This window comes from Hippocampus guttulatus, chromosome 3 (assembly GCF_054856545.1).
Source record: "Hippocampus guttulatus isolate MCC_2025c chromosome 3, RoL_Hgut_1.0, whole genome shotgun sequence".
In the NCBI taxonomy this organism is placed as follows: Eukaryota; Metazoa; Chordata; class Actinopteri; order Syngnathiformes; family Syngnathidae; genus Hippocampus; species Hippocampus guttulatus.
This window is the reverse complement of record NC_141263.1, coordinates 6,842,725-6,864,908: the sequence shown is the minus strand read 5'-3', so window position 1 is coordinate 6,864,908 and position 22,184 is coordinate 6,842,725. Positions and strand designations below refer to the sequence as shown.

Below are 22,184 nucleotides of genomic sequence, written 5' to 3'. Positions count from 1 at the left end.
TTTTTTTTCCATTGGCACAGCCTCTCTTGCAGACTTTTTGACTCATACTTATATCATCCATCTGGGAAGGAACAAGATGTCTTATTACTTTTATGACTCATGAGCTTAATCTCTGGAAGCAATCTAGTACAAACTAATACTTTGTTTATAGACTGGCGCATATGTGATGTCTCCACAAATGAATTAAAATAAGATAAGAAAACCTTTATTGGTCTCACAATGGAGAAATGAAATATCCGAACTGAAACATGATTTGAATTCTAATATACTTTTCTTATTTGTAAATTAATAATTCACAACCTCAAAAGAATCACCTGGAATGTAAAACATTAATGATACACTATCCAGTCTCTTTGTCCTTCTCAGTCATATGTGTCGAACACTAGTTGATTTTTTATGACACATGAGCTACAAATCTTTTTGCAGACACATTTTTTTATGCGTGTGTCCTCTAAAATAGGTTCTTACCTAATTGTATACAGGCATTAAGCATGTAAATGGAGATAAGGCTGTCTGAGGTTCAAGCGTCTTACCGTCCTTAACCTTGTCATCACATCATTCGGAGATAGTGGTCATCAAGCCAACGTATTATTCACTGAATGCGTCTGCTGAAAAGGGTACTCACGTTAGCAGAGGCCACACAAAACAGCAATTTGTGCATTCTATTCAAAGAGTTATGTTTTCTCACCTTACTGGATTTTTTAATTTTTTTTCAGCAAGGTAATTCAAAATGCTTTCCAGGTGAAAGAGAATCATGCATGCTGCAATTTAGGAAGAAACCTCATAATTGTTGCAGGAAACATCCTGTAGACGAGATATGGACAAAAACCTTAAATTCAGTGAAGGTTCCGGACAGAATCAGACTCTACAAATGTAAACTCAAGGAAAGTTAATCGAACAAAAAATATTTATTTACAAAAAATAGGCGCAAGGCTGACAAAGTACAAAAAGTGGACAACATGCCAGGAATAATGCAAAGAAAACAAAAAGCGCTTGCACAAGGCAAGGAAAAAACATGAATGAAAATAGCTTATAACAAAAGTACAAGGCCAACCCGTATGGAGAACAAACCGAGGATACACTTAACTCATTCGCTCCCAAAGACGTTTTTAAACGTATTTTCAGACTTGGCTGGTACTGAATGAGTTAAACACACCAGAAACTACTTACCGGTACTTGAATAATGAAGAGCATAAGCCAAGGCTAGAACCCCAAATAACGGAGAAAACATAAATCAAGGCAAAAGCCAAAAACAGAACGAGAATAATAAGAGAGCGTCAAGAGATAATGCACCTGAACAATCACTTATGCAAGGCGAAATCATCCAACACCTTAACGTGGGTCCATAAGGTCCGTAAATAGTCCCAATAGTTCTGATGCCAGACAGGTGCGCAGCAGGAAAACCAGGAAGGCCCCCGCCACCTGCTGTGCACTAACCGAACGTGATCATGATAATCGGGACATGCTCCGGCTCACTCGCGACCCTACAAGCGCTCTAGAAAATGGATGAATGGGTGTTTCCAAATGTGTGGAAAAGTTTGGGGACCTTTCTGTTCCTTTATGACTGCCAGAGTGCATCAATGAAGACCCATAATAGCTTCAGCAATCCTTCGCAAGCACCGGGTGAACATGCCACATCCACAGAGCCTGGAGCTCGGTTTGAAACCCTCCATCCTCAGGTGGATGTGTGAACCCACCAGGCTGCTAAAATGCGTCACATGCCTCCGTGTCAGGCTGTTGCTCATCATGGCGTGCGTGTGTGTGTATGTGCGTGCGTGTTAACAGGTCGATCACGGGAGGTTGGTTGATCGAAAAGTCGATCTTCGGTCCAAAAAGTTTGGGCACCCCTGCTTTGAATAGTTGATCTTTTCTTACATTGGTCATTGGTATGTTTGCAGGTAAACTGGGTTGCTGCAGTCGTACTTTGACAAAAGAAAAAGCATTTCGCCACTCATACCCGAGTTACATATTGATGAGAAACTGAATTCTGCTGTCAATTTAAAAACTCATTCTGCTACACTTGCCCTGTAATTTGAAATACCTGAAGCCATGCGTATTTCTATCAAAGGAATTTATATCTATAGCACTGTCATCCTGCGGGGTAAAAAAAAACCTTTATGCCCTTTGGAAACAGAGGCCAAGTGAATGATTGGAATGAAAGTAAATTAGACCGCATCAACTGCTGCCTCTATCACCGTTAAGAAATACAGTAAACATTCTCTAGTGCAGACTCATGTTTGCGCTGTCCAATCGGTCCTTATAACACAATTTCCTTATTTGGGAAATGAGCATGGTACATGTCCTTTATGAACCTGCAAGTATGTTGACAAAATGCATGTGTAACAACACAAGTAATAAAATGTAAAAATATACTGTCCAAAAACCATTTATATGACAAAAACAGCAGTACAGTATACAGTACAGGTGTAGAGTATAAAAAAAATCCCACAACACAGTACAGTATTTTAATGTTATTTTTTTTTCCGTCTTGGGGAAAAAAATGAGTCTATTTTGGGTTGTTTTGTTTTGTTGGGTTGTTCTTCTTCGTTTCGATGCCATGATCTACAGGACGTAAGTGAATAAAGTTAAAATCTTTCACAATTACAGTAAAATGCGCGGCAATAAAAAGTCACTTATACGTCGTCGTTTCGGATCCGATGATAGAAAACGGCGAAGCGAACACGTTTCTTCCGTCATGTCTCCCGTTGTGTCGAGTACTTTTTTAAGCTAGTGCTGCGATCTACAGGACGTAAGTAAATAAAGTTAAAATTGTTTGCTATTACTGCAAAACACACGGCAATAAAAAGCCACTTAAACGTCGCCGTTTCGAATCCGATGATAGAAAACGGCGAAGTGAACATGTGTCTTCCGTTGTGTCTTCCATTGCATCGGGTGGGCGCTACATGTATTTAAGCTCCCGCGGCCTTCCGTCTCCATCCGGGTTACGGATAGTGGAACTTCCGCTTAAGTAAGTTCCGGTAAAATGGAATATCGTAGTCAAAATGTTAATGCATAGGTTTTTATTCCGGGTGAAGGAAATTCCTTTACATAGAATTCCGGAGATGGGAATATTTTCTGTAGTTGCTGTCCGTGTGTGTGTGCGTGTGTGTGTGTGTGTGTGTTGTGCGTGCACAAGTGTGTGTGTACGCTTCTCTTCAAGGACAAATTAAAAATTTCACTTTGGGTCACGCCATTTTTCAGTGCGCCGTTTAGCCATTTGGTAGAAGAAATGTTTGAGAAATCAATTGAGGACTTCAACACCAAAAGCATTACAAAATTTTTGAACAATCTCCTGGTGCCATGCAAATGCATCTCGCAGGGGCCTTGAACAGAATAAGGGAACATCCTGCAAATGTTCAAGCTGCAAAATTCACATTTTGCACATTTTATTCTTTGAGTTGAAATCTGTTGAGCAATGGTGATTCTAATACAGTGAAACTCCTCCACAACGAAATCATGTTTGCGGCAAGAAATTTTTCACAACAGGGGTTTTTCACTGTAGCAAATTTGATCTCAGATGTAAGCACACACACACAAACACACACACACACACACAAACAAACGTATGTGTACTCTATTTTTATTCCAACAGTGCACAAGTATGAGCACACACTTACTTGAAACTTCATATTGTCAGTGTAGAAAGAATAAAAGGGAAAGAAATTGTGAGATTTACGATCAGCATTCACTTTCACTTACATCAATTTCTTGGATAATGTCTTTAATTTTGCTTGCTCCGTCTTTCATTTTGATGACTTTTACCCCTCTCTTCCAGCATCAGAGCTCTTCTTGTCTTAGCTGCTTGACATCCAAAGGTCCGTTTTGTAGCCATTTTAGCCATGCAACGTCCATGCTCGTCTGAATCAAACAATAACAAATACTTCCTGGACCCGGTGGCTTTTCTTTCCACCATCTCACTATCTCTAACTCGGCCTCCCCTCGATCGCCACCCAAGACAGCGTTGCTCAGCTGATGTCATGCAATGAACTTTTAAGCCAGCCACGGGACGCTTCGTCGTCCTCGATGGCCATAGTTAGCTCTCGAAGGCTAAAAACCTTACGCTAACTGGAGCACTTCTCTCTCATTAGCGCTCCAGTTAGCGTAAGCTTTTTAGCATGATAAATTTGATTTCCTTGAAAATGCTTTACTTGTAATACGAGGAATCGTTCGTTTATTTGAATGTCCGTCGAGCCATAAGCAATTTACTCTGAGCAGCTAATCGGATGCATTCCACTCTATCTTCTACGGATCTAGCTTCAGTATCTACACACATAGAAAGTGAGGTCCCTCTTGGCCAATCGGAGGCCAGGATGATGCTCGGTAAGCCAATGGCAGAGCAGCTATGAGTATGTTGCGTTCAGGAAACTCGCAGCTGTGACCGAAATAAACATCGTTCACTATATAAACCAGTGTGACGGTTGCTGTTGCCATTTCCGAACGAAGCAGTAAAGGTCGCTGTTGGATTAGACTTCGTTGTAGTGAATGTCTTCGCGAGGTTGGAGCAGAGAAAATGATTTCGTATAACGCAACAGGTTTTTTTTTCATCCTATGGGGGCAGTAGAATGGGAATGGTGTTAATGCATGAAGATTTTTTTTACATTAGGGGGTATTTTCGCCCATGTAGGTTTCGTTCTAGAGGAATTTTACTGTATGTCTGCCGCTAAGCAGTGACATGATGCTGACTAAAAGAAATCATTGATTTTCATTTGCATTGTAAGATCAATGCAAATGTCGACTGTGGCGGTCAGTTCCAAGTGTGCGATGACTCAATGCCAGGGACAGGACAGAAGAGTCTGAGTGCCTCTCTGACCAACAGCATATGACATGATGCTCAACATCTTTCCTTTCACTATTTTCCCTCTTTCCTCTTTCTGTCTGTTGCAGATCACATTCTTCATGTTGTTGTCAGCAGTTTGCGTGATGCTCAACCTGGCAGGCTCCATCCTCTCCTGCCAGAATGCTCAGCTGGTCAACTCCCTCGAAGAATGTCAGCTGGTAAGACCATATGAGCCGCTCCAGAGCCCACTCTCCAACTTTCATCATCCGTCTATTAATTCTCGAACACTTATTTTGTTCAAGGACACTAGGGAGTTGGAGCCTATCCCAAATGACATAGAGGTGGGGGACGCTCTGGACTGCTTACTCCTCAATCAGACAAGACACTTGCAGACATACAACAGACAGAGCAAAAGACACATTAATGACCATTTACGGTGATATTCACAATTACAGACAATTTTGATTCTTCACTGACACATGTTGAGGAGAAGAGATTTGAATAAAATTGGAAGAATTCCACACATAAGGGCCTTTTTTCGTGAGCATGTGCACTCGGCGTAAAAAAATAGCACACTTCATTATCTTGCCGGGCCAAGTCGAGTTGACTGTGTTTAGCAATTTGGCAGATCGTGTTGCACCTCGCTGGGTGTTCCAGCAAAGCGGTCTCCGATTGCTCAGTCACGTGCAGCCGGATATGTTATTCGCAAGAGGAGATCTTGCAGTTCACCTGTATAAACGCACTTTGCCCGTCGTGCCAATGTCGTGCACAGACGGCGTGAGTCTATTTCTGCTTCTGCAATGTCAAGCCCTGTCTTGCGTTTCAACCACCCTGATTTTAATGGAAATGAGGGGAGCCGCTACGATTGGCTGGTAGTTGGCTATTTTCCATTCCACAGTGAAGCACATTGGCGCAAACGCCCCCTTTTCCCCCAATTTGTACCTCTGCAAAGTCTAGGAAAATAGGAAAAGAAAGAAAGCTCCACCCAGGCGCACAGTTTGACTGACACAGAGCATGAAAGTGGGACCCATAAACAATATACTGTATGTGATTTGAACCTTGCAATAAGGCAGAAATATTGCAGTGCTGATCGATCACTAAAATTATCTTCAAAAGAAGAGATCAATTCAAGTGATGGCATATTCTCCAAGCCACAGTAACAGCGCCACAAGAGGGCTGTTTTTTTTTCTTATTTGAACTGAATGGATGAAATCGTTCCCATTCGTCAGTTGTGAAATTCATGCGGGGAGCCATTTTGGTCCTACCTTTTGTCAGGGTCGGGTACATTTTCAAATACAAATGTCAACAAGTGTTGTTTATAACTTTCATAACTTTGCTGCTATAAATTGGGAATTTCTTCATTGTGAGATGAATAATGGTATTCTTATTCTTGTCATTCGGATGCCATTTAATGACTCAAACAGTACCCAAACCATCAAATCCATATTTGCAATAAGCAGCACATCTCAGTTCACAAACAAAAGGTACAGGCACGAAGAATAAACATTGATCTAAATTTTGTGTGTCTTCTGCAGGAGAAGATTTTGATATACTGTTCGTCTTGCATTAAGTATAGTAAAAGTGTGACATTACCAATGTGACACATTGTCGAAACAGTGAGAAAAGGAGGACGTCTTTTTTTTTCTGAACATGTCAAGTAGCTGTTAGTGTCAGTGGAAAACTATAATCCGTGTTCTTTCACACTGTTGAGTTGTCCTCACAATTCTCTGACCTATCAACCCCGTCGTCAGTAAATCTTACAACACGGTGTCAAGAAGTGCGACTGAACCCTTCATTCCGTTCAAGAATTGAAATTGAAAGTCACACCAAACCACACCACTTAACTCCCACACTTAGAGGCTGCTTTTCTATCTACACCTGTGGACTTCAGCTTCTTTCTTCATGTGGATCTCCAGAGATCCTCCCCAAGTCCCAATCGAAATTTTATTGCATCTCATCTCCTCTCCCCAAACTGAATTAACCCATACTTGTTGAGTTCATGTCCTGCTTTCCTCTCAATCTGGGACACATTGCAGAGGTGTGCTCCACCGCAATCCCCCCCTGGGTAGCTCCTCATATTTCACAGTGGCTCGTTGGTTACACATATGGATTCTTTTATAACTGCCCATTGCATGTAAAACAGCAGCACTTTTATTTTTTACTGCATTTAATCGTAAGTGTAAACACAACCACTCTCTTGTCCCCTAATTTTTGTAGACCACCATGTCTGATGTGGGTATATTCATGAAAAATCATTCTCTCCTCCTCTTCTCACAGCTCAAGTTTGACAGCGACGGAGTGTGTGTTTGCTGCGAGTTCCAGCAACAGAGTTCAAGCTGCAACAACCTTGGAGAGACGCTGAAACTGAACCCACTGAGGGACTGCAATACCATACGCTTGCGTCTCAAGGTGTGTACCTCCACGTAGAGCGGTTTTCCAAAAGAAATCGGCATGCTTTCCACAAACGAATGGATTTTGTCAGTGCAAACCTCCTCAATGTTTATTTGTGTTTTCCCCTGCAGTAATTGCTCACCGGCAGAACATGGATTCTTTTTGGGTTGCTGCTGTACATATTGGACATGGTTAGCACAATAGTACACTTTGAGATTTTTTTAGATGATCATTCCTTTAAATACTGGAATGACCTTTAATGTCGCAAAAAAGAAATCATAATAATCATAAATCTTTGAAAAGGTATCAAATCTATTTATGTCTGTATTGTCGTTGTGGAACACATTCCATGTGGGAATATGTATGTGCTGTTTCCAGCTTCACCAGTCACAGATTAAATCAGGAGGAAGTGAAAATTGGCACCAAGATTTTTCTTTCCCCAAGTGACAAACCTCTTTGTATGGAGGACATAACTCGTCTGGCTTGGCTGCAAGTGCACGATCTCGGAAGATCATCTCAACTGCCCGAATGATATACAACTGTGCTTTTATTGCAGAATGGCAATCATATCCGTTCATTTTATGCCTCTGATTGATTAGAAAACATTGATAAGCAAATAAAAGACTCCTCGGGATGAAGCGTGCTTTGGAAAAGAGGAAAGATCAAGTACATTTATCATAGTGATCATTTCTCTTTCAACGACATCTGGGAATTAGGGCAATAAACCTTTATTAAGAGCGCAAGTCGTGAGACGTGTTGAGTTATGTGGAACCAGAAGCTGTCATGATCTGCTCCCCTGAGTCTTTACCATGCCACATGAATGGTAAAAATTACTCCGCTCCCGTTACTGATGATAACTAGGTAGCTGACATGCTCTTCCTCTGAGAAGAGATTATTCTCATGGGTGTATAGAACACTGGCCACGGCCAACTTTTCAGATTCAGTGATTTCAGCTGACTGTAATTCATCAGTGGGATGGAAGAATGCAATAAGTGTGTGTTCAAGGGCAGATTTGTAGCCTTGCTGTGAAAATCTCTCCCCAGATTGGCTTGGGACACAGCATCTATGGGTGGTTAATTATCTCCGTAACACTTGCCCGATGTTTTGTCCGAGCAAAATATATGACGTTATTCGGTGCACCGTCCTACATTAGCACTGTCAACGAATAATAACACAAAAGAGAACAGAAGTAGCTGTTGTATAACTGTGCACCTTTGGAAAATTGCTGTCCAAAATAATGGTTGGAATGCAAATTCTAGGACCCCATACACATGCACAACATGATCTCAGCATGGCATGCATGAAAGAGGCCAGGCCACAGTGCTCCAAGGAGCCACGGTTGTGCTGGGGAAGGTTATCGGTATCTCTCACAATGTTTCATTTGGCTGGTGTTAACATGCTCACACCCATGCATCGGGTTCCACTTTCCCACTCTGTAGGGAAAATACAGAGGGCGCTGCTGGAAGGAATGTTGTCAGGCTGTGCATTGTGGGTAAACATATATATGTGCAGTACTTAAGGTGCTTTGAAACTTTTGCTGGAATCTGTCCTCTTCAAGACAAATTCTTCCCCTGGATCCAATTTCCATGCAGTTGGTGTTTCTGTGCGGCCCACCAGGAAATGAATTCCTATAATACGGTTATTAACGGTTTATGTGGTATAAGCTCCGAAGAGAGTAGTCCTTAGTCTCTGAGCAGTTGGGCACATTTCCTGGCTGAGAGTGTGATGGTGTCTGTTGATGAGTTGAATTCTCCCATAAAATAAACCTATTACATTTGACCTTGTACTGTTATTGTAGTCAGCGTTTCAGTTAAAGTTTATGGAGATCCTTGTTGGAACTATAAAGCACGGATGTCCACGTGCTATTTCTCTAACTCTCTCTTGAGGAAACCTGGCATAGCTTCGGTCAAAAATGTCTTCTGTCAGATGATTCCAAGAAACTTTCTACGTTGCAAACAACAACCCCCTTGCAATAAGGGTGCATTATATGTACCGGTACTGTGTTTGCACTGACACGTGTGTCCTGATGGTTACGTTTATACCTTTGTCCTTTTCAATCATCTCATCGTCTCCTCCTCATGTTCCCTCTCGTAGGAGCTGCTGTTCAGCGTGTGCGCCCTAAACGTCATCTCCACCATTGTTTGTGCCCTGGCGACAGCCATGTGCTGCATGCAAATTGTCTCCACTGATGTGCTGCAGATGGTGAGTGTGGACAATAACAATGGGAGGCCTTTTTTTTTTTTTTTGGCTTTCACTGGGAAAACGATCGCTATCGCCCTAGAATTGAATTATGCAATGTGATTCCCATTCTCCATCCCAAGCCTGTGAAAGATCATTTCATTTTAGCAAAAGTCAGCCGGGGACAACTGCCGCAGGACCCGTGTCTTATCCTCTTGCAGTCGAATGAAACGCTTGAAACTCTCTTGTCATTTGTTCCGCAGAGGTGCAATATTCTCCGAATTAACTTTCCCTGTCATTTTATGTGGAGCAATAAAACTATTAAGAAAAGCTTAATACCTCCTGCCATGAGGGAAATTAACATGAACAAGCTATATTTGGTTTTTGCACCAAAATTTGTTTTTTTTTATTTGACGACAGCGATCAAAAGCAGAAGCTCTGCCAGTGCAAAAACAATTATGAATACAATGACTGTTTTTCAGAATGAAATTACATTCTTTGTAGAAAAAAATGTTACCGCATACTACTCGTTAAATATAGAAAAGGAGAAATGCAGACTTGTTGTGGAAAAATTTCACACTTGGGAAATTTTTAAAATACTGTCGTAGCACCTGAAAGAAAAATGTCTTAAAATCGTACTGCAGCTTGCCAGCGCTTGAAACAGCAGCAGCGCAGCGGTATCAACTTTTAATGTCTGAGGGGGATGCTGTGGGGACTTTATGGTTTGAAATAACAAGCAGGGACTTCTCGAACGACAGCGTGTCTCTTTTGATGTCTTTCAGTTCATGCCACACCGAACAAGAGAGCTAAACGCTGATTGTATGACTCCCCATGGAACTATCCTTCACCAAACACTGGACTTTGATGAGTTTATTCCTCCCATTCCCCCACCGCCTTACTACCCCCCTGAGTACACCTGCACACCATCAATGGATGGACAAAGGTGAGAAGCAAAAGACCTCTCATCAGTATCCCTTTTTTTATATTGCATATAAGGTGCTTTTTCCAAATGTCGCGTACTATCTGAGTGTCTTCTATTTGAAATCCTCCACGTTTAACAAATAAGCAGATTTAGCACTTGAAGACAATGATCATGGAAGCTCGATTTATCCATTAACATTTTTATTGACAATTCAAGATAATTAAACTGTTGCAACTACATAATACTGTTCAAATAAGCTCAATATTCTAATAACTATCTTTCATCACCTGTTCAAGTTAATTCTACCCAAGGAATCGAGGCAGAGTATTAAAAAAAAAAAAAGTCGAGAGCAGTAATGGGCAACTAAACGATGGAGTGGGCTACAATTTTTCAAAATTTCTTTCTGAGCACTTTCTGACCAGATACTGTATTTGACAGAAATGACATTTTAAACATGGACAAAATATACGCATGTCTGTTTTTATTTTATTGAAACAAGGCAGTTCACAAAACTGGTGCATCTTCATTGCAAGGCAATTCCACCGTCCGTCACAACAGCCACACACAGTGTGTACTTAGACTTGCATTGCTTAATCTTTGAGATGAGCATATGTTCCTGATGAGGCGGCGGTTCCGTGACTGGGTGGCCAGTGAAACGCGGGGCGTCTTGGACTCGCTGTCAAGCAGGCGCATTGTATGGGGGAGCGGGTGGCGCTAACGCACTCGCTCGTGGCCTCCCTGGCACTGAAGAATGACCCGCGGGCCAGATGATACACCGGCAAAATTTACTGATGTGCCCACCAATGGTTGATTTATGGTTAGTTCCTTTGAATGCTAAGCCAATGTGTTCACTTCCTGTTCTTTCAGCAGTATATGTGAATGTGCCCTTTCCTGGTAATTACATCATAGACTCGCCTTATTCTCTCCAGTTTGAAAGTGTCTCCATTAGCTTTTGTAACCCTAAAATGCCACAAAATTTATCATGGCTGACAGCATCTTGACGTTCTTCTTCTCGAATGGAGATGAACAGTTGGAAGTGTTCCTAAGTAATGGCTGCAAATATGTGGGAAACAGTGTTATTACAGCTAAAAATTGATCAGGTGATTTATAATGTTCAAAACTTAATCTTGGGGCCATTCCGAGTGTTGGCCACCAATTGCCCATCTCAGTTCCGGACGAATTTGAATTGCAGGGAGTGAGGCAAAGGCAGGCAGCATGTTAAACTGGCGCTTAGAACTAGAGAGAGAGGTTCTGGCTTTCACGAAAAGCTCGAGTCTTGTGAGGAGTTCCCATATTTTCCCTGTGCTTGTATGGTGTTTCAAAAGCAAACAGGTTGGATCCAGTGAAGATTTTGATTCACCGTAAGTGTGCATATAAGTGTAAATGTCTTTGTTTTCAATGTGTGGTCCGGCGAGCAGTCCAGGGTGTACCTGTCGTCTTGTTGGGCTAGTCTCACCCAGTACCCTAACTAGGACAAACAGGATAGATGAATGGATGAAAACCAAGACAAAAAAAATATTTGTTTCAATGCGTAACACCCGTCACATTTAGCTTGTCACGTTGCAAGGTGGTGGTGGACCCCAAAAAGCAGGCAGGAGGGAGGAGCAGGGTGTACTTGAAGAAGTACATAAAACACAGAAAACTAAATCCTAAACAAAGTCCTAACAACAAAGCGAATCCAAAGTATCAAACAAAACCATGACTGAAGCTCAAAAAACTAGAATAGAACCATGACAGAAACAAACAGGACAAGCAAACAAACAATGACCCGACAATGATTGGTCGGGCGGGAGTCCTTTTAAACAACTAATTATATAATGACCAAGAGGTGTGCAGCTGCAGGGGGAGCCTTACAGTGCCACCTGTTGGTCCCAAACTGAATCATGACATTAGGTAGGTATTAGCGCTGTTTTTAATGGCGTGTTAGTCCGATGAGCAAGGTACTTTTACAACTAATTAAATTACCTTGGTAATGAGGAGATATGATAAAAGAATAATTCTACACCTGTGAGGTAAATTATAAATGACTGTGCCTCCACTATGCAGGAAAAATATCATGATATGACCTTTATATCCTACTAAGAATAATTAAAGTAACTTGAGAGTTAATGTACAACAGAAGAAATACACGCAACACGGTAAATTTAAATACAAAGAGTATGAACTTTGAGTAAAAACAAAATTATTAACCACACAAATATTAAATGAAAACGTCTTGGTGGTCCATATATTCAACTCAAATGGTCCTTCGTAAAGGAAATAAATCTGTTTTTCGTTGCGGGCCTGATGTTGCTCGGGTGCGTTGTGACCTTCCAAACGTAAAAAAAAAAGGCCCCTTCACTTGCCATGCAAGCAAAATTAAACTGTCACGTGCACTGTGTTTGAATGGTAATCACGAGTCCTCAGTTCCAGATAGATACTGATTGGTGGCGAGATACTAAACCACGTCTACGCACTGACCAACGGAGTCGGCCAATCCCAAAGGATAAGCCCGAGAGCTGACAAAGTACAAGACAACTTCATAACCACACAGCAGGAAGATGATGAGGGTCCAAAGAGAGCTTCCTTGGTCCCGCTACATCGGCTACAAACATACAGTCGACTCTACATCCACTTGTTTCAGAGACTATTTTTTACCACACGGATTCTCTCGTGTCCAAGTCCTTCACTGCTTCGCGGCCATCGAGAATGACAACTGACCTCTCAATCGTTCCGTACATGACTACGCCCACCACTACCTAATTGGACATTACTGATGCATCATCCAATGACAATTTAGAAATAATCATCTTAGACTACAGCTTTTTTTAGCTTAAAATTTTAGTCTGGGCTACAAAATGTTCATGCACAGATCATAACAATAAGTCAGAGTACGTGATTATTTAGTTCTGCAACTGCTTTGGGATGCTTACAGTATCTGCAATATTATACTGTGAATAACTAGGTGATTCCATGTAGGATACATTTGTTTGATTTCAGTCATGCATTTGTTGTCCATATTGCTTAAAGCGGTTAATCACAAATTGCTTCAACATGTAAATCATCGAAATCTATACGTTTACGTGGAACGTCAACCCTCTCATCTAGTTGGCCGACCGAGCAATCACTCGACAATGTAATGTAGCCACAAATCTTGAGTGGGGGAAAAAACATGATTAAAATGATGTAGTTGACTGGTGATCAATCCAGAGTGTACCCTGTCATTCACAAGTCATGTCGACTGCAATACATTTCAACTCACCCGTGACCCTGAAGAGAAAGTGGTCAAAATTGGATGGATGAAGAGATGGATTTAGGCTTTAAGACCAAGTGACACTAAAGCAAACACTGTTTCATTGGTTGATTAGTTTTAGATGCAATGCTTGTTGGTGAAGTAACTTGCAAACTCAAAACTCATTTTATTTTAAAGTATAGATCACAAACCAAGAGAGAGTACTGCTGATGGAATCAATTCCCTAGAAAGCATGCACATCTGCTGGCCAATTATGCCATAAGTATAAACATGACACGGATAACAATTTATAGGGTTCCTGTGCAGAGCCAGGAGTGTTTCATGACATCATCACACTGTAGCTCGTGGGAAATCTCAGGTTGTATTTCTTTCTCGGATAGAGGGATTATTTTAATTTTAGATACACGCATGTTGGAGGAAGTACGTGGAAACATAATTTACTGCATTTGCCAAATCAATCATCTCTGGCACAGACGCGCCAAAATCATAACAGCCACATGTTAACTCCAGAGCAGTGGTTCTTAACCTGGGTTCGATCGAACCCTCTGCCATGGAGGTTAAGACACACCCGACTCAACATGTCAATTAGTTATGACATGCCTGCTTGGCCATCACTGGCTGGCGATGATCACATTACATTGCTTGTCCAATCAGTGCTGCGGGAAATTTAGTGCGCTCAGTAGTCAACGTGTGACTGTCGTGATACTACGTCATATAATTTAAAAAAACGTATACATATGACTTGAAATTGCATTTACTTTTTTCTGTTTTTAATAAATGCGTGTTTTATGTTGTTGAATTTGTCAAAAGTCATATTTTTGTTTTTCACTAATAAAGGGTTCGGTGAATGTGCATATGAACTGGTTGGGTTCAGTACCTCTAACAAGGTTGAGAACCACTGCTCCGGAGAGTCATGAAAGGTCAGATGACTGTTGACTTGTCTGTCGATATCTGCTGTACGCTGTTCTACCCCTAGGTGGCAGGACCGCGCAAGACATGGAGTTCAATGTGGGCATGGCATTAAGTTTAGGGCAAGGGTCGACAACCCAAAATGTTGAAAGAGCCATATTGGACCAAAATAAACACAATACAAATATGTCTGGAGCCGCAAAAAATAAGAAGCCTTATAATGAAGGCAAAACATGCTGTATGTATCTATGTGAGCTATATTAGCTTGCGATCAACCTGACTAAGTTGGCTACAAATACACAACAAGCATTTATGATTAAACGGGTTTTTTTCCCCCCTGCAGTTCATCCTGTAGAGGAGGGATGCCCAAACTTTTTTGACGGAAGATCTACTTTTCGAACAACCAACCTCCCTTGATCGACCCGTTACGGCACACGCGCGCATATGCACACACACGCATGCCGTAATGAGCATCAACCATAACGGCCGCTAAGATGTACGAGGCACGGGACACACTTTCGCAGCGTGCTCACGATCGTAGCTCACGTGTACCGTTTAAAAATGCTTCTCTTGGACACCCAGATTCCCATTCTTAACAAGTACCCTTGTGAATTGTACATGAAAGGCAGCTGGGGGGGGGGGGTTTGTGTGTGTTTTTTTTTACAACAGCCCCCTGACTGACATCTCGCCCTGCTCATAGAAACATGTGTCGCAGGCTATGACGCAAATATTCGTTGACGAAATGTTGACATTTAAAATTTATTCGACACATTTTTACAGCATCGGAAAACGTTAATGTTTGTGTCATGTTTGTCCTCTGACATAAACCACATTAAAACAAAAATATATATTTCCCTCCCATCTTTTTCCATTTTCAAACATTTTTGAAAAAGCTCGAGGGAGCCACTTGGGGGCGCTAAAGAGCCTTATGCGTCTCGAGAGCCGCGTGTTGCCAACCCCCGGTTTGGGGATTAAAAAGAGAACAGAGCCAGGTAGCTTTGAGTAGTTTTCCCCTCCAATTTTTAGTTTGGTTATCTTAAAAATTAAAGTGGGGAAACGATGCAAAAGAATAAGAATTTGAGAAGAGAGCAAATACATTTTGGTATTTTACATATTAGTGTATTCATGTCACAGAAATATAAAGTAATATTGTGCTCATTGCCAAGGTTCTTGACAGCTGTGAGATTAACCTTAAACTTAAGCACTGTTGTATGAACAGTGTTGTACATAATGTAGTTTAGTGCTGAAGAAAATATGGTTGAATATGGTTCTTGTGATCATTTTGTCCGAGTTAAATTAATTACTGGCACCAAGCCACTCGCCCTTGACACTGTCATTCTTTCGCTACTATGATTTTTCAATGGTCAGAAATATTCGTATTGTGTCTTTTACAGAGGCCTGCACCTGGACTTCCCCCATCCCCCCTTTAGTGCCATTTATGGGGTGCCTATCAACAGCCCCGGGACGCTCTACCCAACTGACTTGCCCCCACCATATGAGTCTGTGGTAGGGCAGACTCCTGCAAGCCAGGTGAGGACGATCACGATTTCCCGATAGGCTCTCTGCTTGGCGAAATTGATTGCAGTGCCCATCAGGTATTTGCTCCATGTCCAGTTCTCACGTTATGCATTTTAACTGCATCTTCAAGAATCTTCAAAAAAAAATCATTTGTGGTGCAACATAAAAAAAAAATATTAGCCTATTTTTTTTTAGACTGCCACACTGTTTTATATTCTCTTTGTGACACATTTCATTTCCCTAATTTTCATGTGATCAACTCTGAAGCTTAATGTTGATTTCCTGTTCCGTGAAGGCAATACTTTCTCAATTTATTGTTTTGTTCTTTTCCATTTCATCCAAAATCTAAGTTAGAAAATATTACCCCCAACCACCACCAAAATCAAATTACAAATCATTGCAGATTCCAATTCAGATGCAGTTCAATTTCCATTTGAAGATAAATAATAAATTGTAAGTACAAGAAACATGTCTGTTACCAAATTGCATGATCATTAGATGCATGTTAGATGCTGTAAATACAAAAGCTACAGTTACAGCTACAGTTACAGCTACTGTACCAGTAAAAAAAAATCCTTATAAAGTGATGTGGTCTTATAGTGCCCCCTACTGTTCCTGTTTGCTATTGAAGACCCCAGTCCTCACAACTGTTACTTTAAACACCAAAATACTGTAACTAAAGAATAATAATTAAAACAGTGAACGGAACTAAAACAAAGTTATTCTGCTGATAATTTTCTGCTGACAGGTCACCACCAGTATCGAACAACAAGCCACTGAATCCAGTTTATGTGACAGAAACACAACAGCAGGACTCAGCACTCAAGGTAACACTTGGCTTAAAAAAATGTTGTCTTCCACTTACTGATGGTGTATTTGTTTCACATTCTTAGCCTCTGTAGACAGTGCATCCCTGATGGTCTCAGAAGTTGCCGATCACGACCACACTTGCTCCTCCGAGGATTTGTGTTCTCTAGAAGTCCAAGGCTCGGATTCCTCTCCCTACAGTACACACCAGACTGCACCGACCGATGGAAGCTGCACCAGCCTTGAGCTTTGTACACGCACACGCTGCCATCATGTCTTGTCCAACACCAACGCTCGCCCCAGTGACACTGGATTCAGTGAATCCTCACATACCCAGGAGTCCCTCGAACGCTCTCCAGACTGGTCCTCCGAAAACTACAGTAATTTGGATCAAGAGGATTCTGCAGACAACTCGCATGTATGTGACGAACTTAGGCCTTCCATGCACCTCTGCGATGAGCTTGCATCAGCCAAACATTTGCCAGAAGAGCCGCCAAAAGCGTCACCGCATTCTCTCATTAAAGCACGAATGATGAGTCGGAAACTCCCGCTTGCTGTCGCCGCCTCCCCACCTCTTCAGCTTTGCTCCCCCACCTCAGTGGCCTCCTCTGGGGGAACCTTAGCCATCAGTCCCTTAGCTCCCTCTCCCTCTCCATCTCCTCCCAGCAGGCTACGAGGCCCCCGGTTGTGCTTTAGTGTTTGGTCCTCTTCTTCTACTCCACAGCCCCCCTCTACCTCAACTCAAAGTGGGCGTTCACCCGCAGAGAAGCCTCGAGGGCTCCGTGCAGCCAGGAGGTACCGCAAGCTGGCACGCATTGTCCGCTCCACCAGCGACCCCATCTCCTGCTCCTCCACTACTGGAAGTAAGAGAGATTTGTTTTGCATCTGAAAATTGCATCTCACCATAGTCATCCACCTGTCAACTGTCGATACACGTGGTGTGTCTCCGACTAATTTCAGTGGACACAATAGATTCACGTTCAAAGATGGTCTTCGTCTTCTTTTCCAGGAGAATCTTGTGTCTCCATCTCTGCAATTAATGCTTCAGCTGGAGATTCAGATCGTACATCACCAGAGCAAGGTAAAGTTTGAAATGGTTTTAAGATCTAGCGGTATAGAGGTCTGGAGAAACAATGCCCCCAAAAGATGGTGCTTTTCTTTCTTTCTTACTAATATGTATATTATATTTAATACAGAGCATTGAAGCTATTTCCACATTTGTGTGTCCAAACAAATCAAAATCTAAGGATTATTCTCATAATCCTTTAATTGCAGTTTTATCATTTTAATTTTCACTGTAGATTCTGGATGCTCATTACTTTTTCATAGTATAATGCCCATTAACTGCAATCATAACACTCAACCTTATTTTTGTCTCAACCTACATAGAACTAAACCTAGGCTTTGTTTCCTGATAATCTATAATCCTAACCCAGTGTAAGATTTAAAATTGATCCACCCCAAAGTTCATTTTTCTTTAGCGATGCTCATCTGTTGTCCTTTCTCGTCTTCAGAGCAATCATGCATTTCAGCGGAGGCTATTGGAGGCAAAGCAAGTCGCATATGCGCCAAGAAGCAGCAAAAGGAGAGCAGAAAAATAGACCTTCACCTTAAAACAAGAGCTCTGCAAGCACACGCCCCCCATGAACGACCACAGTCCTTGGCTGACCTCAAAATGTACAAAGACACTAAAATATTGGTGGCAAAGTTCCTGGAGCATTCAAGTTGTAATTTACCACCTGAAGTCCAGCAAGTTGTCAACAATATTAAATGTGTCATCAAGTCAGATGAGAGACACATGGAGGAGGCCATATTTAGTGCCAATGTCATAGACCAGGTAACTTTATCTTACAGTCTCTCTCTCTCTCTCTCTCTCTTTCTGAATATGCGTGACCTTTTACAATTGTAGTTTTCGGTGACGTACCACTCCATCATACAGGTACATACAACCGGTTTATTCCTAATACTGTAGTGTGGTTGCCTCTAGAAAGAAAAACTGAATATCCATCTATCTATCCATTTTCCAATCTGCTTTATCCTCACAAGGGTCGCGGGGGTGCTTTAGCCTATCCCAGCCGTTTTCAGGCAGTAGGCAGGGGACACCCTGAACTGGTTGCCAGCCATTCGCAGGGCATACAGAGTGAACATGAATGGTTGTTTATCTATGGAATCAATAATATGTTGCTTGAAAATGACTTCTTCCCGAATTTTTGCCATAAATGGGAGATTTGAAACCGACCTATCATGACTGAGACTCTCTAGGCCAAGGTCTGTTCACTTAAGTCGGAGTCTAATAAAATGGATCATAAAAGCTGCTGATACAGTGCCAGATGAGGGTGAAAAATTAAATGGAAGTAATAATATTTAAAATGGTAGCTACCAAGATTGCAACGAGCTTGGCAGGATGCACGTCAAAGTACGCAAGCTGTTTGTTTTGCCGCACAAACCAGTTTTGTAAAGCTTCCAAGAGATGGTTGTCAGACAATTATTCGCCTTAACGCCCCTATTAACATCAATAATCACGGGATTCAACAGGGTTTTCGGAACTGTGCCCTTAATCTCATCCCTAATGAGCTGAGTCTTCTGTTTGCAAGAAATCATGAGCTGAATGGAAGGAGGAATTGACGTTTGGTTGCTGTTGCGTTAGCATTGCTACTCAATCAAATAAGCATTTATGGTTATTTTTATTAAGATTGATTATCCATCCATCCATTTTCCGAACCGCTTGATCCTCATTAGGGTCGCGGGGGGTGCTGGAGCCTATCCCAGCCGTCTTCGGGCAGTAGGCGGGGGACACCCTGAATCAGTTGCCAGCCAATCGCAGGGCACACAGAGACGAACAACCATCCACGCCCACACTCACGCCTAGGGACAATTTAGAGCTTCCAATCAACCTGCCACGCATGTTTTTGGAATGTGGGAGGAAACCGGAGCACCCGGAGAAAACCCACGCAGGCCCGGGGAGAACATGCAAACTCCACACAGGGAGGCCGGAGCTGGAATCGAACCCGGTACCTCTGCACTGTGAAGCCGACGTGCTAACCACTGGACTACCGGGCCGCTAGATTGATTATTCTGGAGAAATAATTGGTTTTAGCTAAAGAAGAACCTTGTTGTATTTCAGCAAGCTACCACACACCATGCCTGACGGAAGACCTCAAGTTTAGTCTCACGCCATTTGCGCTCAAGCTTCCTACTAAATTGTAAAAGCGTGCATGTTTCATCTGTAAAAACCACCAAGTAAACCTCTACAGTCTTATTGCTGCTACGGAGTTGAGCACATTTAACAGTACAGCATTGAAACGAGTGCACTAACGTAGTTATGAGCTGTCACTGGAATCTTTTTTTTATTTGTGTTATGAGATGAGATTTGAGGTGCCAGCAAGCTTTGCAGATATCCTACTGTACATGTATCTACCCCGGTCAAGGATGACGCCTCGTACTGATGTCCAAAAACGTTTACTCGTGGAACACCGTGAAAACTAAAACATATTTCACACAACAATCAAAATTAAATATCTTGAACAGGACATTAAATAAATAAACACAAAATGACATACCGTGTGCACCTTGGTAAACCGAAAGTAGATCAAATTACAGTAAATCACATAGACCACACGGTATCGTAGTTCTGTCTCTCTCTTTCTCTCTCTCTCTCTCTCTCTCAAGTTGTCTTCTCGATTTTTCTCTCATTCCTCGCTATCCACGGCACGTGACCCGGAAGTGATTCTTATCAAAACATTCCAAATAACCTATTCAGAGGATTCAAAGAAAAAACATATATGAAAGTTCACATAGAAATACAAAATACTTTGCAAAACAACAAGCCTAAAATAAATTGTATTTTCGTTGTCATGGCAACCAACAACTCAGTCTTGGCGCCAGTTACAGCACATGTGCAGTAAACAAAAATGGGAGTAACAGACACCAATGTGTTTTCAACCATTTATTGAATGGCTTTGACAAACACAAAAGGACAACACACTAAAGGAGCAGTGAGCAGACAAGAACACTGAACTAAACTCGTGGTAAATAGTCAGCCGGACTGACTCAAGGCGATGACACTCTCACAGCCACGGCCATTAAAGACACATCAAAACACATTAATACTTGTGTGTGTGACTTACAGTTTAATCACGCCGAGTAAAACCAGTTTTTCTTTACACTTTACAATACACTGCTGTTTTTCTTTATTACAAAAGCGCAACAAAAAATGTGTGGGAGGAGGGGTGGCTGGAACAGTTTATTAGTAATTTAGTTCATTTCAAAGGGGGATATTGATTTGATATATGAGTAAATTAAGTTAACAGCTTTGTCACGGAACAAATTAAAAGTCAATGTACCACTGTTATTGTCACTTCTAGCTTATTTGTTGTCGTATTTAAAGTAAAGTCCCTGCCAAAAGTGCTGCAATGGCAAGGTCAATCCCTTTGTTCTCTGGACATAAAAGCTGTAATTCCGAACTTTTGTCTTATATTAATATGTTGGTCTGAAACCCAAATGTCTTCACTATACGGCAAAAAATAAAGGAAATGACCTTGCCGGTCCAATTCTTTTGGAGGGGACTGTATCACTGTTAAGTGGCAATATTAATGATGCTCATGTTTCTGTTGGTGCACAGGTGATGACCCAGCGCATCAGTGGCAGTCCCAGGAAACGTGGCCAAGAGGATCTTCACCTCCAAAGCTGCGGTGCTTTGAGTTCTTCTCCTTCCATGCGCCGTCCCAAAAATCTCTCTCAAATTACCGGCACCAGTACCAATCCCCTGGACTCGCCTTCCTTTGAACAAAGCCTTGAGTGCAGGGAAACTATTCTCTGACCACCATCTTCACAAGGACCTGCGTCTAAGCTATGAGGGCATTCCAAAGTGCTCATGTTGCAGCAACACCGTTGTTGTGCAGAAATTCATAAGCAGTCCGGCATTGTGAGTTCAAGTTTGCACAGTATGTCTGTTGCGTAAGAAAAGGGGAAGAGGCTCAAACTATATCTTCTCGAGCCCCAAGAGAGTCTGCACAGTCATTAGCAGAAATAGTAGCAAACTCAGACTGAGCCTGCCTGTCTGTAGTGGCTTTTTTTCTCATCAGAAAACAGAATGTTTCTCCCTCAGGGGATTTTTTTACGCTGAGTTTCAGCAAAATGAAACACATTGCCGCTAAGCTGAGATCTGTCATTCAAAGAAAAACGATATTGTGTTACAGTCTTGGTATTTTTCTTGTCTTTGTGTGAAACGGGAAGAAATGTAATAAATACTGTATGAATAATTCAACTGTGAACTGGAGAGACTGGGCTTTACTTGCCAATGCTTGACAATTTTGTGGAATTATTACCGATAGGGTGGTGAATATTTTGTGGTGCCGCTGGTTCAAGAACAAACATGGCAAACATTTTAACTTACCTCATTGTGTTATATTTCTTATCAGTGTTACAATAAAAGCTAAGTTTGTATCTTT

At 41.8% G+C, this 22,184-nt stretch overlaps 1 protein-coding gene across 1 annotated transcript in view; it reads left to right on the top strand.

Moving 5' to 3' along the window:
• entrep2 (endosomal transmembrane epsin interactor 2) overlaps nucleotides 1-22,184 on the top strand; it is an 88,811-nt gene extending 66,627 nt beyond the window's left edge. Inside the window, exons 3-12 of the mRNA XM_086107642.1 lie at nucleotides 4,885-4,995; nucleotides 7,055-7,186; nucleotides 9,263-9,370; nucleotides 10,129-10,289; nucleotides 15,804-15,939; nucleotides 16,676-16,754; nucleotides 16,821-17,597; nucleotides 17,744-17,815; nucleotides 18,249-18,571; nucleotides 21,356-22,184. Coding sequence (XP_085963768.1) covers nucleotides 4,885-4,995; nucleotides 7,055-7,186; nucleotides 9,263-9,370; nucleotides 10,129-10,289; nucleotides 15,804-15,939; nucleotides 16,676-16,754; nucleotides 16,821-17,597; nucleotides 17,744-17,815; nucleotides 18,249-18,571; nucleotides 21,356-21,553 — 2,097 coding nt within the window. The 3' untranslated portion in view covers nucleotides 21,554-22,184. The remainder of the gene's footprint in view (nucleotides 1-4,884; nucleotides 4,996-7,054; nucleotides 7,187-9,262; nucleotides 9,371-10,128; nucleotides 10,290-15,803; nucleotides 15,940-16,675; nucleotides 16,755-16,820; nucleotides 17,598-17,743; nucleotides 17,816-18,248; nucleotides 18,572-21,355) is intronic.